General features: G+C 49.0%; 1 protein-coding gene across 4 annotated transcripts in view; it reads right to left on the bottom strand.

Moving 5' to 3' along the window:
- The window catches only part of LOC308578763 (vascular endothelial growth factor receptor kdr-like), a 211639-nt gene that overhangs the window by 18415 nt on the left and 178016 nt on the right, over positions 1 to 15208 (bottom strand). For all 4 annotated transcript variants that reach the window (XM_081179293.1, XM_081179296.1, XM_081179294.1 and 1 more), the window contains 3 exons: positions 13302 to 13407; positions 10243 to 10367; positions 8747 to 8825 (listed from right to left, as the gene is read on the bottom strand). In XM_081179293.1, coding sequence (XP_081035419.1) covers positions 8747 to 8825; positions 10243 to 10367; positions 13302 to 13407 — 310 coding nt within the window. The remainder of the gene's footprint in view (positions 1 to 8746; positions 8826 to 10242; positions 10368 to 13301; positions 13408 to 15208) is intronic.

A 15208-nucleotide genomic window follows, 5' to 3' on the forward strand; every position in this document is an offset into this window, starting at 1 on the left:
GTCACTGCAGTTTGCTTAGATGGGCTGGGGCAGGACAGTGGCAAGCAGAAGCAATGCAGTGCTCCTGCTGCTGCATCATCCAGAGCCTCAGGTCTTATTCACACTTGTCTTTTGCTCCACTCTTTCTAGGCAGGTCTGCACTGAAAAGCTTTGTATTTGAGTGCCCCCCCCCATGGAGCTTTCCCTGTGAAAACCTGCTCTTTAAAGCTGAATCGGAGCAAATGTCAATCTACAGAAAACCCAAACTGACATTTGCTCTGATTCAGCTTTAAAGAGCAGGTTTCCACAGGCATGGCTCCAGGGCAAAAACCCTAACACCACTCAGACACAGAGCTTTTACAGCTGGAAAGAGCGGGGCAATAGGTAAATGTGGTTAAGCCTTCAATCATATAGGCAACCTGTGCTCATCTAGGAATTATGCAGGGGTGTGGGTGGTGCTGTGGTCTAAACCACAGAGCCTAGAGCTTGCTGATCAGAAGGTCAGCGGTTTGAAACCCCATGACGGGGTGAGCTCCCATTGCTCGGTCCCAGCTCCTGCCAACCTAGCAGTTCGAAGGCACATCAAAGTGCAAGTAGATAAATAGGTACTGCTCCGGTGGGAAGGGAAACAGCTTTTCTGTGCGCTCCTCTGGTGTCGCCAGAAGCGGCTTAGTCATGCTGGCCACATGACCCGGAAGCTGTCTGCAGACAAACGTCGGCTCCCTGGGCGAGTAAAGCAAGATGAGCTCCGCAACCCCAGAGTCGTTCGCAACTGGGCTTAACTGTCAGGGGTCCTTTACCTTTACCACAAGGGCAACACTATGGCTCCGCTCCACCACACCAGCCACTACTGGTAACATATGTGTCAGGGATTTAGGAGAAGACAAGGCCAAGGGAGGAAACAGAGAGCGAAGGGGAGGAGGCAGAAGAAAAGATGAGTGATGACGACGACCCGAGATCTCCTAGTCTTTCCAGTGAATCAGAGGATTCACAGAAAGGAGCACCAGTGGCCAGGGCAAGGGGGGAGTCTAGGGGGGCACCCCAGGAAGATAGAGCCAGAGGGGACTCAGGGGAGAGCAGTTGGAAATCGGGACCAGCGTCACCGCCAGGGAGCAGGGAAGAAGAAGGGAGCCAGGGGGCAAGCGCTGGGAGCTCACCACAGGAGGGAGGGCATGAGTCAGGAGTGGCCACACCTCCATCGGGGAGCGAAGAAACGGTTAAGAGGAAAGTGGAAGGTTGGGCGCGCGCGCCAAGTTCAAATGCAGAGGAAGGCGGCGCAGTAAGCAGCCCGGAAAGGGAACCAGGTCCTAAAGCCCGGCGCAAGGAGGCAGGAGGGTCCGGGTCAGCGTCAGAAGAATCCAGGAAGGAAGAAACCCCGGGGGGTAGAGGGACCCAGAGGAGGACAGTCAGGCGGAAAAGGTGGAGCAGGGCTAGGATATTAAGTTGGTGCACAAGGGGCGGAGACTCAGACGGAGCTTCGCCGATCTAGCTACTAGACGTAGAGTTGCGCGCAGCAGCGTGAGAATGGAAACTGCAATTCAATAAAGACTTTTACTTAATGATCGCTGGCTAGCGTGATCCTCTGTGAGCTAGGATCTTCAAGCAGCTCTGACAGTAAGCTCCGTCTCACTCAATTGTGGGCATCTACAACCTCGAGGAGGGGAGAGAAGCAGGTGCCCACTAGCGAGCTCACGAACGGCAGACGACATGACGGCTGAGCAGCAGATAGAGGAACTCAGAAAAGCAGTGGCACAACTGAATGCCGAGGCTCTCGCATCCAGGAAGAGAGAGGAGGAGGCAGCTGCCGCCTGCAGGGATCTCCAGGTCAGGTTAGATGTGCTGACAAAGCAGACACCCCGGCAGGAGGGAATTGGGTTGGCGAGACGCACAGGCGGGCTGGTCTCTCACTTCGATGGGAACCTGCAACAGTATCCCAACTTTAGAGCAGACGAACTGTGCGCACTGCAACTGCTGCATAAAGACTTTAGAGATGAGCAAGAGAGAGTGGGATTCATCATGTCTCATTTGCATGGGGATGCTAAAGCATGGCTACGCAATTTATGGAGAGATAAGGATCCGGCGCTCCAGAATGCAGATGCCTTTATTAAAGCGATGGATGGGTGTTTTTTATCAAGCATTGACGTGGATCTTGCCCGGAAGGAGGTGCATGGGCTAAGACAAGGGAGGGCCAGCGTCAGGCAGTACCATGCCCGCTTTTTCGCCTTGGTCAGTGCCCTGGAATGGGACAGAGATTCGGCCCCTGTAAGAGACCTCTTTTGGGAGGGGTTGCACAGCTCAATTAAAGATGAGATCGCGAGGGGGGAGAGACCCCGAACCACCCAGGAGGTCGTTCAGAGGGCACTGGCAGTGGGGGTGAGGCTGGAAGAACGCCCGTGGAGCAGGGACGAAGGGCGTGGAGGGCGCGAACCAGCCAGGGGCCCCTCCTTCCTTCCCAGAGAAGCAGCGCGGGCGCAATCCACGCCTCCGCCAGGAGGAGGAGCCGAACCTATGGAGGTTGGAGGTGCAAGGGCTCAGTCAGCAACCAGAGCCCTAGCACCGGCAGCAGTGAAAGCGAAGCCTCCTAGAGGGAACAGGAAGTGTTACGTCTGTGAGGAGCCAGGGCATATGGCGAAAGAGTGTCCCCAGAGGCTCCACAAGCTCACTGCAGCCTCGGCAATGGTGACTGCAGCAACGCAGCAAGGAGGAACACAGCAGGGAAACGAAGCAGTCTGGCTGGAGGAAGAGGCCCTGGGGCCCAGCCAGACGTGTTAGTGCCGCAGTCCCCAGAGATTTTACAGCCCGTGAACCCCCTCCCGCCCAAACCAGTGGTGAGACTCACCGCATCTCTCCAGCTGCCCAATGGAATCACCATGGACGTGCCCATCACAGTGGACTCGGGCAGCAACGCGGACTTTATAGGGCAGGACTTTGTCGACAAGCACGCTATACAGTTGCTGCCGGCCACACTGCCCCTGCAGGTTGTCACGGTGGATGGCAGGGAGTTGCTAGGGGGGCAAGTGGTGAAGCAGACGCCGCCAATGGCGATGCGACTTGGGAATCACAAAGAAATCATCAGCTTCAATGTCACTCAACTATCGGATACGCCCATTGTATTGGGAATGAGTTGGCTGGACAAGCACAGCCCAACGCTGGCTTGGTACCAGAGGCAGCTGGTCTTCGGCTCTTCCTTTTGTGCTGAACACTGCATCGTGCACCGGCAGGAAGGAGAGGAAGAGGAGTCACAGCTGCTGCTAGGCACGCTGCAAGCGATTCCCCACAAGTACGCAGAATTTTTGGAAGTTTTCTGCGAGAAGGAGGCGGACAGGCTACCCCCTCACAGACCATATGACTGCAAAATTGACCTGCTGCCGGGGGCGGCGCTGCCTAAAGGGAAACTGTATTCCATGTCGGAGGACGAGCTGCAGGAACTCAAAGAGTTCATCGATCATAATTTGGAGCGCGGTTTCATCCGAGAGTCCAAGGCAGCGGGGGGCAGTCCTGTATTCTTTGTTAAAAAGCGAGACACGCCCCAAAAAAGACTGGTCGTGGACTATCGCATTTTAAACAGTGTGACCAAGCCGTCGGACTTCCCCATGCCCCGAATCGACGACCTCCTGGCGAAGGTGCGGAAGGGAAAAGTGTTCACCAAATTAGACCTGCGAGGGGCGTACAACCTCATTCGCATGCGGGAGGGGGATGAGTGGAAGACGGCCATGTTCACGCCACTGGGTACCTACGAATACAGAGTTATGCCTTTTGGACTGCAAAATGGCTCCCACGTTTTTCAAGCTTTCATGCATCACGTGTTGGCGGGACTTCTCTACAAGACGTGCGTCTGTTTCTTAGATGACATCCTGATCTTTTCGGAATCGCAGCAGGAGCATGACAGGCACGTCAAGGAAGTGCTGACCAGACTAAAGCAACATAGGCTCTACGCCAAGCTGGAGAAGTGCCAATTCGACGTGACGGAGGTGGATTTTCTGGGCTACAAGTTGTCTGACAAGGGGCTCGCCATGGACAGCGCCAAGGTTCGAGCGGTATTGGACTGGAAGAGCCCACGCAACCGGAAAGAGGTCCAAAGGTTTGTCGGCTTTGCGAACTTCTATCGCAAGTTTATCAAGGGCTTCGCTATGCAGACAGCGGCCATCACAGACACGCTTAGCTCCAAGAAAAAGAAGTTCGTTTGGACGGAGGAGGCGGAGCAGTCCTTTCAGGCACTCAAGCGTCTCTTCGCGTCGGAAGAGCAGCTGCTTCACGTCAACCCCAGCAGGCCGATGAGGGTGGAGACAGACGCCTCGGACAGAGCCGTGGGGGCGGTCCTGCTGCAAAAGGACCAGCAGGGGGTGTGGCGACCGGGAGCGTTTTACTCCAGGAAGCTCAGCAAGTCCGAGCAGAACTACACCATCTGGGACAGGGAGTTGCTGGCCATTCATGCAGCGTTCAAAGCGTGGCGGCACTTCCTGATCGGCGCCAAGCACACGGTGCAGGTTTGCACGGACCACAAGAATCTGGAGCACTGGCGCACGGCACAGTTCCTAAACCAGAGGCAGATACGCTGGGCTGAGTTTTTTGCGAACTTCGACTTCCGCATAGAGTATGTCCCGGGGGACACTAACATCATGGCGGACGCCCTCTCCCGTAAGCCACAGTATCTGGAGGACGCAACGCCAGCGGCAGCCATGCACATCTTCGCACCAACAGTATGGGCGTGCGCCGCGGCCACCGTGGACCTGGAGGCGGTGCGACGAGCGTTGCAGGATGACTCCTTCGCGCAAGCAAAGATGGCAGAGGTGCAAAGGGGCAAGGCTGTGGCCGACGGTTTCCAGCTACGAGATGGATTGCTCATCCGTAAAGGGGCCATCTACGTGCCGGGAGACGACCTTCGCGCCAAGGTGCTGCAGCAGCTGCACGACGCGCCCACGGCCGGGCACTTTGGCAAGGAGAAGACGGTGGAATTAGTAGCCAGGGATTTCTGGTGGCCTGGAATGAGAGGGGAGGTCGCAGACTACGTGGCGAGGTGTGACACCTGCCAGAGGGCCAAACCAGTGCACAGACCGCCGGCCGGACTGTTGGAACCGCTGCAAACTCCGGTCGAACCTTGGGAAAGGGTGGCTCTGGACTTTGTCACAGATCTGCCCAGCTCGAGGGGCAAGACGGCAGTGCTGGTGGTGGTGGACCTGTTTTCCAAGATGGCCCATTTCATTCCGTGTGCTAAGGTGGCCACGGCGGAGCAAACCGCCAAACTGTTCATAGACCACGTGTTCAAGGTTCACGGTCTGCCACGGTCTATTCTGTCCGACCGCGGGCGGCAGTTCATCTCGAATTTCTGGCAGAAGCTGATGGGCTTCCTGAACGTCAAGATCAACCTGGCGTCGGCGAGACACCCGCAGACCAACGGGCAAGCGGAGCGGGTCAATGCCATCATGCAGCAGTACCTGAGATGCTATGCGAATCAACAGCCTGCGACGTGGGTGGATTACCTGCCGCTTGCCGAGTTCGCCTACAACAACACGAAGCACGTGTCCACGGGGGTCACGCCGTTCTTCGCCAACAACGGGAGGCACCCCAGAACCTTCCCGGGACTGGAAAGAATGGGGGAGGGGGAGCCGCAGACGGCAGATGCGTTCGCGTCGGAGCTGCAGGAAGTCCACGATCAGCTGAGGCGCCACCTGGAGCTGGCCAAACACGCATACAAGGTACAAGCGGACAGACACAGAAGGGTTGGCGAAGAGCTCCACGTGGGAGACTGGGTCTGGTTAGCAGCCCACGCAGTGCCGGCCAGGTCGTTGGCCAAGAAGAAACTAGGGCATAAAGAACTGGGGCCCTACCAAGTCGAAGAGCAGGTCAACCCGGTAGCTTTCAGACTGGCACTTCCGGAGGGTTCCAGAATGCATCCGGTGTTCCACAGATCGGTGCTCACTCCCTACAAGGCACCGCACAGGTTCCAGGAACCCGGAACGGCGCCGAGTCCGGTCAGAGACAGAACAGGGCACGCGGGAGTGGCACAGAAGGAGCGCATCAACGAAGTCACGGAGATTTTGGACTCCAGATGGGGGGAAGAGGGGGTAGAATACTTTCTCGCCAAGGAGGGCACCCCGGCCAGTGCGAACAGCTGGGTGCCGGGCTACGCCTTGGACGAACCTCTACTCAAAGACGAGTTTCATGCCCTCTTCCCACATAGACCTATGCCAGCAGACTTTTTCGACGACTGGCTTTTCACGCCCACGCTTTCGGCCAGCACTTTCCGGGGGTTCGACTCGGAAGAGGACCCGACACAAGACGTCCGTTCCCCGGAGGGGTCACCCTCGGGATCTGCATCAGAACCCTCGTATTGGTGGGACGATAGACCAGAGGAGCAGTTCCGCAGAAGGTGGCTGGAAGGCCCAGGACGAGCAACACCGCCAGGAGGAAGTGAGGGAGAAACGGACATGGACGTTTTCGGGGACGACCCTGGTTTCGAGCACGGCGGCACAGAGATGGAAGCGGAGGTGACCGTCGTCGACGAGAGCAGGGAGGAAGACCCGCGAGACTTCAGATGGAGGCCCGCCACGGGAAGCGAACGATATCCGACGTTCGTCCCTTTGCAACAGCAGCACCCAGCTCCAGCACCGGAAGGAGGGGAGGGGGGAATGGGGGGCTTCGAGGGGGGGATGGATGTCAGGGATTTAGGAGCAGAGGCAAGGCCAAGGGAGGAAACAGAGAGCGAAGGGGAGGAGGCAGAAGAAAAGATGAGTGATGACGACGACCCGAGATCTCCTAGTCTTTCCAGTGAATCAGAGGATTCACAGAAAGGAGCACCAGTGGCCAGGGCAAGGGGGGAGTCTAGGGGGGCACCCCAGGAAGATAGAGCCAGAGGGGACTCAGGGGAGAGCAGTTGGAAATCGGGACCAGCGTCACCGCCAGGGAGCAGGGAAGAAGAAGGGAGCCAGGGGGCAAGCGCTGGGAGCTCACCACAGGAGGGAGGGCATGAGTCAGGAGTGGCCACACCTCCATCGGGGAGCGAAGAAACGGTTAAGAGGAAAGTGGAAGGTTGGGCGCGCGCGCCAAGTTCAAATGCAGAGGAAGGCGGCGCAGTAAGCAGCCCGGAAAGGGAACCAGGTCCTAAAGCCCGGCGCAAGGAGGCAGGAGGGTCCGGGTCAGCGTCAGAAGAATCCAGGAAGGAAGAAACCCCGGGGGGTAGAGGGACCCAGAGGAGGACAGTCAGGCGGAAAAGGTGGAGCAGGGCTAGGATATTAAGTTGGTGCACAAGGGGCGGAGACTCAGACGGAGCTTCGCCGATCTAGCTACTAGACGTAGAGTTGCGCGCAGCAGCGTGAGAATGGAAACTGCAATTCAATAAAGACTTTTACTTAATGATCGCTGGCTAGCGTGATCCTCTGTGAGCTAGGATCTTCAAGCAGCTCTGACAATATGGCAATCCCAAATGTATGATGCAATATCACTGCACTCCTGAGTGTTCCCACTCCAGTTCCAGGGAAGAGGTGCAAGGAAACTCAGAACACAATGATGTCACATGTCACACTTCTGTATTGCTAGATGCTTTTGGGGAAAAGAGAAGGAGAAGAGGTAAGGCTGCAGTATCTGGTGGTAGATGTACAAACTCCATAACATAACTACTCTGCTTTCTATCCAGAGTTTGGTAATGATTTTGGGAGTCTTCTTATTGATTTCAGCCAGTCTGATAGCAAGACTGTTTTCTCTTAAGGACAATCCAGTTCGATGAACACTAAAAATAACACAAGCAAAGGGAGAAAAGAGCCTAAACCTACACTTTGAACTTTCCCAAGCAATTCTTTGAATCAAGCATACTGAATTATTTTGACATGTTGCACTGATACTAATCCTCATGTAAGTCATCACATGGACTGGCGCGAGGGCTTGGCTGGGCAAGAGTCCCAAAGCAATTCAGAGCTCATTAGCAGCACCATTATTTTAAAATGTCACCTTGATATAAAAGCAAAGACAGATGTTACCATTAAAGTGCTTCATTTAAAAACTATCTCCCTTTATGAAGCAGCTTGCAGAACAAAATGAGAAAAGATAGATGTCACCAATGAGAAAAGATGCAAGCTCTTGTTTGGAAACTGATAGGTATTCATAACTATAGGTGCCAAATAGTGAAAGAAACCCAAGAGCCATCCAGTTCAGGGATGGCCAGCTTGTTGGGTCTCTCCCCCTGCACCACAAACTATTTCAACAGGCTTCTATTTTAACGTTGCCTTTTTGGCAATGACACCAACTGAGAGGCTCACCTGTGCCCACAATAATGTACTTTCAGCAAAGACTAGTTTAAGAATCTAAGAAGGAGCCCTGCTGGATCACACCATCCAGTCCAGCTTTTGTCATCACAGTAGCCAACCAGATGCCTATGAGAAGCCTGCAATGGGACATGAGCGTAATGGTCTCTTGCCATTTGTGAATCCTAGCAACTGGTATCCAGAGGTACACTGCTACCAACAGTGGAGGTGGATTGCAGTCATCATGGCTAATAGCCAATGGATAGTCTTGCACACTGCCCAGGCTTGCGTCCTGGGGAGGTCACTTCAGTGCTGCTAGCGCAGTGGTTTGCCTTTACCTCCAGAGGTACACTCCATTGTCTCTTGAAACAGATGGATGCTGACAAAAAAAGTGGGCAGCAGGATAGAGAGGTGTTTATTACCTGACCTTCTGGTGGATGGTTCACTGCTGCTTTCCAAGAGAGAGACTGGGAGGAGCAAGGAAGCACAGAGATGCATTGTGGGGAAGAAAGCATTTGGCCCAAGCTTACCTCATGCAATCTTTTTTCTTTCTTCACTGACACCTCATCAAATGTTTTCACACTGAGTGGCCGATTCTTGGGGTTAATACTGAAAACAAGCAGAATGAGAGATTCAGTCATGGACTTTTAGTTCTTTATTGTGTGGTGGAAAGACGAAAACAACAGCTGCATTTAGCTTTCAGGCACATGTGTACTGAATCGTTTTTGTTGAGCCACGGCACAATCACAATACAAGGAGAATGCTGGAGCTGGTCCCCAAAAACTTAGGACTCACCTGTGCAGTTGCTGTGTGGCCTCAACAAAGTTGTTCTAGCGCCTAGCCTCAGTTGCATGGAATATGGAAATAACAGCCACAAGCCCCAAAAATAGTTTGGAGGTAAAATTAGAAAGAAAGAAAAAATCTCCACAGCCTACCCTCTCTCTTTCAGGTTTCTGTCATGCTCTTCTAAATTAAAATTAAAATGCAGCTCCCTTCAATGAATGGATAGAAGATATGTACAAACTCACAACACATGAAAAAAATGCCTATAAACGTAGACTTCCCATGGACAAATTTAATGATATTTGGAATTTTCTATAAATGCTGTATTAGGTTAAATGTAGGTTAACTACAATAACAATCTTGTAATGTTTATAAGTTCTGTTTTTGTTACGTATTGTATATGGTTGTTATCTCCCCCCCCCCCGTTTTTGCTTTTCCTCCTTTTTTTACGTTTTATTTTATCCTGTGCACTTAACAATCACATACACATTACCTTTTATATTTCAATAAAGAATATAAATATATTAACAAACAAGCAAACAAAGGGGGTCAAAAAACAGAACCCAGAATAGGGCTATGCAGGCAACATAACTATGAATACAGGAGAATGATATATTATGGAGGATGAAGGAAGTAGCCAGCAAATGGCATGACTGTTATGGAAGGGGCAAAAATGACCCCTCCAGAAAACCAAGTCAGCAGGGGAGAGGGGAGGTTCTATCACCCACTGTATTCCTGAAAATATCCCTTTATTGTCTCCTACATCAGAGTCAGGAACCTCAGGCCTAATAGCCAAATGTGGTCTTCCAACTCTCTCTATTCTCTATTCCCTTAGGATTCTCCCCTGGCTGTACCTCTTACTAGTCTTGCTCTGGCCTGAAAAAGGTTCTCCATCTGCACCTTGCCATCTTCTTTAAGAAGAAGTACAATCGTTGCCAAGAGATGCATTGCTGTCCCCATAACTCACAGCCATGTCCTCCTGCAATGAAGCCACTGCCTCTGCCTCCCTGTGATAATGATGCCTTTTTGCTGGTAAAGATATATAGATGCTGTATTATCTATTTGATGAGATTCCGCAGGCTACCCCGGACCTCTTACATGAATCTCTCGTTTCCGTCCCGGAACAGCAAACAAAACCTCTGGCTTTACCCTCCTGTTAGCAAAAGCTTAGAAACAGCAGCAGCCTACTCCCAAACCCCAAAGAGAAGGACGAATCATTATGATTATTTTACAAAATCCTTACTAGGCTTCCAGTGTACTCCAGCGATGAAAACCCTTCTTCACATTCTCTTCAAGGATGCTGATTTTGGGTTTGGAATCTCCATCTGGGCACAACGTAATGTTCAGTGGGATGTAGTCTTTCCCATCCTACATATTTCATAATCAAGAAGAAAACAAGGCATTCATTTTTCTTACTTGGCTTCAGACATTAGTGACTGTCACATTCTGCTGAGTTGGTCTCTAGCAGGTTGCCTATCCCAGAAACCCTCTGAAGTTTTGCTTCTTTCTTTCATTTTTCTATGAAACTACTGTGAATGTATTGGCAATGCAGCAGCATGATTAGGGTTTAGGGCTTTTCACTGGCCTCTCATCTCTGAGGTGATCTAAGGATACCTAGTGAGCTGAGATTTAGTCTTGGGTCTCCCAGCTCAAAGCCTTGATCAGGAAGACAAAAATAACAAATTTGACACTCACTTTCAGTAGCTAAAAAGATCTCTGCATCTCTGTCATTTGGCATTTCCTATAACAATTTTCAAGGCAAATATTAGCAGAACTGGAGCACCCTCTTGCACATTTTAATGTTATGCCCTCAGTTCTCCTTGATGGAAGATTTAAGAAGTTACCTTATATTAACAGGTTATGTCTCTGTGGTTCAGACCTAAATGATAAAGTAATCTATGTTTTATTGTTTTGCAATTTTAACAACACCAAATAGTTGATCAATCCACTGATCACTTTGAATCTTGGAAGACTGATGGAAATGTTTATCTTCTTCTTTCTGATACAAAGAAGTATCAGAACTAGATCAAGGGAAGTAATAGTGCCACTGTATTCTGCTCTGGTCAGACCACACCTGGAGTACTGTGTCCAGTTCTGGGCACCACAATTCAAGAAGGACACTGACAAACTGGAACGTGTCCAGAGGAGGGCAACCAAAATGGTCAAAGGCCTGGAAACGATGCCTTATGAGGAACGGCTAAGGGAGCTGGGCATGTTTAGCCTGGAGAAGAGGAGGTTAAGGGGTGATATGATAGCCATGTTCAAATATATAAAAGGATGTCACATAGAGGAGGGAGAAAGGTTGTTTTCTGCTGCTCCAGAGAAGCGGACACGGAGCAATGGATCCAAACTACAAGAAAGAAGATTCCACCTAAACATTAGGAAGAACTTCCTGACAGTAAGAGCTGTTCGACAGTGGAATTTGCTGCCAAGGAGTGTGGTGGAGTCTCCTTCTTTGGAGGTCTTTAAGCAGAGGCTTGACAACCATATGTCAGGAGTGCTCTGATGGTGTTTCCTGCTTGGCAGGGGGTTGGACTCGATGGCCCTTGTGGTCTCTTCCAACTCTATGATTCTATGATTCTATGATTCTATAATTACAGAAACGGTAGTTAAATTTCTGCTAAGTGCAATGATGATACAAGTAAAAATATTTTCCAAATAAATGAAATCTTTTCCCAAAAACCACACACAAACCCTGCCCTAAGATATTTGATAATTCTGAAGTTCTATTATGGTATGTTTTATTGTGAAATCTGGATCAATAAAGTGAGTAACGATCACTTATATATCTATTTATTTAGGTAATTTATACATTGTCACATACTTTGAAAATGGCTCTAAGGGGTTTACAGCATTCTAAAAAAAAATCATCAAAAATACAAAACATATTTTGAAAAGTTCACGTTGTAAAGCAGCACAGAAGAATTAGATAACATCCTCCCAAACATATCATTATATAAATCTAAAAGAACTAACATAGTAACTACTAAAAGATCAAAATACAGAAACACAGCAAAGATACCTAGTCCACTATATCATCATCTCTTACTCCCCTTTTCAATGTGCTAGTTTCGTTGAGTATTCTTTACATAGCCATACCCATATCCTCCAAGGGGTCAAAATAAAGAGCTAGACCAGGCTTTGCCAACTAGGTGTCCCTGAACGGTTTTTGACAACAGCTCTCATCAGCCCAAGCCAGGGCACAAGGCTGATGGGAGTTACGGTCAAAAACATCTGGAGGGCACCAGGATGGTGCAGGCTGTGTTAGATGAGCTTCCCAGAAGACATGTCTCAGGATATCTGCACATCATTGTGGCTACATTTTCTTCTAAGGAGCTCAAGGTGGGGCACATAGTTCTCCCCCTCATTTAATCCCCACAACAACCCCGTGAGGTATGCTAGGCTGAGAGGCAGCAACAGGCCCAAGATCTCTATTCCGCTTCAGTTTCTGTTCGATTATGTATTTTGTGTTCTCATTTTGTATTTTTATGTTGTGAGCCTTTCTTTGTTCTTTGGACGAATGATGGTATGCAAATTTAATAAATAATAGCAATAACAATGGCTCAGCGGGGATTTGAACCCTGGTCCCCCCAAGTCCTAGTTTGGTCCTAGACCCTTTTCAATTCTGCCACCACCCTCTTCACCTACTTTTATTCTTCTTGTTCCTTAACATCATCTTTTCTTTCTTGTTCTCCTTGGCTATGTTTGGAATACACAAATTATACTCCCCACCCCCACATGGCAAACTAGGTCTCCATCAACTGAGCTTCACTGATTTGTTTCGCCAAGTGAAAAGGGAGAACTGAAAACCAAGATACTGAAGGTTACATAACAGCTCTGCTCTAAAAGCAGAAATAAAAGGTTGATCAAGCTATTGTGAAGCAGGCAATTATGTAATTGCCTTTGTGGGACACAAAGCCTTTTATGTTAAAGCCCTTGAAAGCAATGATGAGTTTAGGACACCGGATATATGTCTGTGTCCAAGCTACATATCTAAGGAGAAACAAGGTAGTCACTTTCTGGATGCTGAAAACTAATTAAAAATATGCATATTGTTTATCTAGGGAGGCAAATTAGGCTTTCAATGATTGGACATGATTTTTTTTGCTGGTCATGCATGGCTACAACTGGATCTGTGAGCATGAGATATATTGTGCCCATTCAACATTTGCTCTGTATTTTCCGCTATGATGCAACCTTTAACAAACTTGTTTAATGTAAGGTCCCATATTTCAGCAAAAGCACACAAGCTCTGCACACATTGATTAAACTTGAAACAAGATAGATTTCCCTGAACTTTACCTGTTGAACATTTGCCTGGAGCAAGTCTCCTAAACGTTCCACAAGTTCGGAGAAGGTGGGCCTCTCTGTCGGCACTCCATGCCAGCAATCCAGCATCGTCTTGTAGCTACAAGAAAAGAGAATTGAGCTTTAAACATCAACAGTTCTTATTCACTTGTGATGTTATCTTTTCTCTTCCTGTCACCATCTGAAAGCTCGTATAAGGGCTTGTCCAGACTTCCTTTTGTGCCACGCTTTCAACGTCTGTGTCTGAGAATGGTTTTTTGTTTTGTTCCACTGCTTTCCCCAGATTGCAGACCTGGGTGATGCTTTTCTAGAGCAGATTACCAAAGATTCAGAAAGGAGTGTTACAGTAGTAATGGGAGACTTCAACTACCCAAATATATTTTGGATGACAGGTCCAATGATATTACATTGGCCGTGGCAAAGTTTCTTCCAGAAGTTAAAAGAAACAAAGATCATTGTGCTTGAGACGTAACAAAATGACGGCCTCGGTTTCTCTCTCTTTTGTGATTGGCTGTCTTGACTGTATTTTGTTCTGAAATTGTTCTATGGGTCTTTGGACTGCAATAAAGATTTATTTATCTGTTGGAACTCAAACTCTGCCAAAAATGCAAAGTCCAACAAATTCCTCAACTGCTTCAATGACAATTTCATTTTCTAGAAGCAACAAAGGGGAAATCTATCTTGGATCTGGTCCTCACTAACAGGGAGGAACAGATCAACAAAGTGGAAGTACAGGGAATCTTGGGAGGAAGTAATCATGTCCTCTTGGGTTTCATGAAACAGAGACAAGGGAAAGCTGAGTGTAGTCAGACACGTACTATGGACTATAAGAAGGTCAATTTCAAAAAGCTGAAGATACTACTGGGTGAGATACCATGATCAGAAATACTCAAGGAGAAAGGAGTCCAAGATGGATGCTAATTTCTTAAAGGTGAAATACTGAATACATAAAAGCAGACAATTCCAAGAAAGAAAAAGTGGGAGGCATCTAAAGAAACCAGTACAATTGCATAAGGAGCTCACAGATGAGTGGAGATTTAAGAAGGGCATGTCTAGGGAATGGATAAATGGAAAAGCACGAAAGGAAGCATATACATGAGTAGCCAACACTTGAAGGCAGAGGTTCAGGCAGGCTAAAGTGCAGAATGAACTCAGGCTTGCAAGAGAGGTTAAAAAATATATAAAAGGTTTCTTTGGCTATGTTTGAGGAGAGAGGAAGAATAAGCAAGTAGTAGGTCCTTTGGATGGAGAAGAGGAAGAAATGCTATTGGGGGACAGAGAGAAGTCAGAGCAGCTCAGCACGTCCTCTGCCTCTTTTGTCACTTCCAGAAAAGCAGTTCCCAACCTGATGATAACAAAATTAATGATGCAAGGAGGGAGCTGCAGCCGAAGACAGGAAAAGAAGTGGCTACTTTAAATGAATTCAGATCCCCAGGGCCTGATGAGCTTCACTCAAGGTACTAATGGAGCATGCAGATATAATCTCAGAGCCTCTGTCTATAATCTGGAATAGCTGGAAAACAGAAAAGGTCCCTGTGAGCAAATGTCACCCACATCTTCAAAAAGGAAGTTTGGTAATAAGGCATACACTTTGCATGTAGAAGATACTAGGTTCAACCTCTGTCATCCCAAGTAGGGCTGGGAAAGACTCCTGCCTGAAATCCTGGATAGCTTCTGCCAGTCATTGTAGATAATACTGAGTTTGATGAACCAATAGGCTCCCATAGTGTAAGGTAGCTTCCCATGTTAACCTCTTTAAAATGATGCATTGCGGGTTTAGATCATGATTAGGACTGGGTGATGTATCAAAACATTGTCCTGGACTGGTCTGAAGGCCTTCACCTGGTGGTATATCACTGGTGGGGCTTGCCTGCCACCTTCTTTCATTGGCTGCCTCCTTC

Source organism: Podarcis bocagei (assembly GCF_964188305.1).
Source record: "Podarcis bocagei genome assembly, chromosome: Z".
NCBI classification, from domain to species: Eukaryota; Metazoa; Chordata; class Lepidosauria; order Squamata; family Lacertidae; genus Podarcis; species Podarcis bocagei.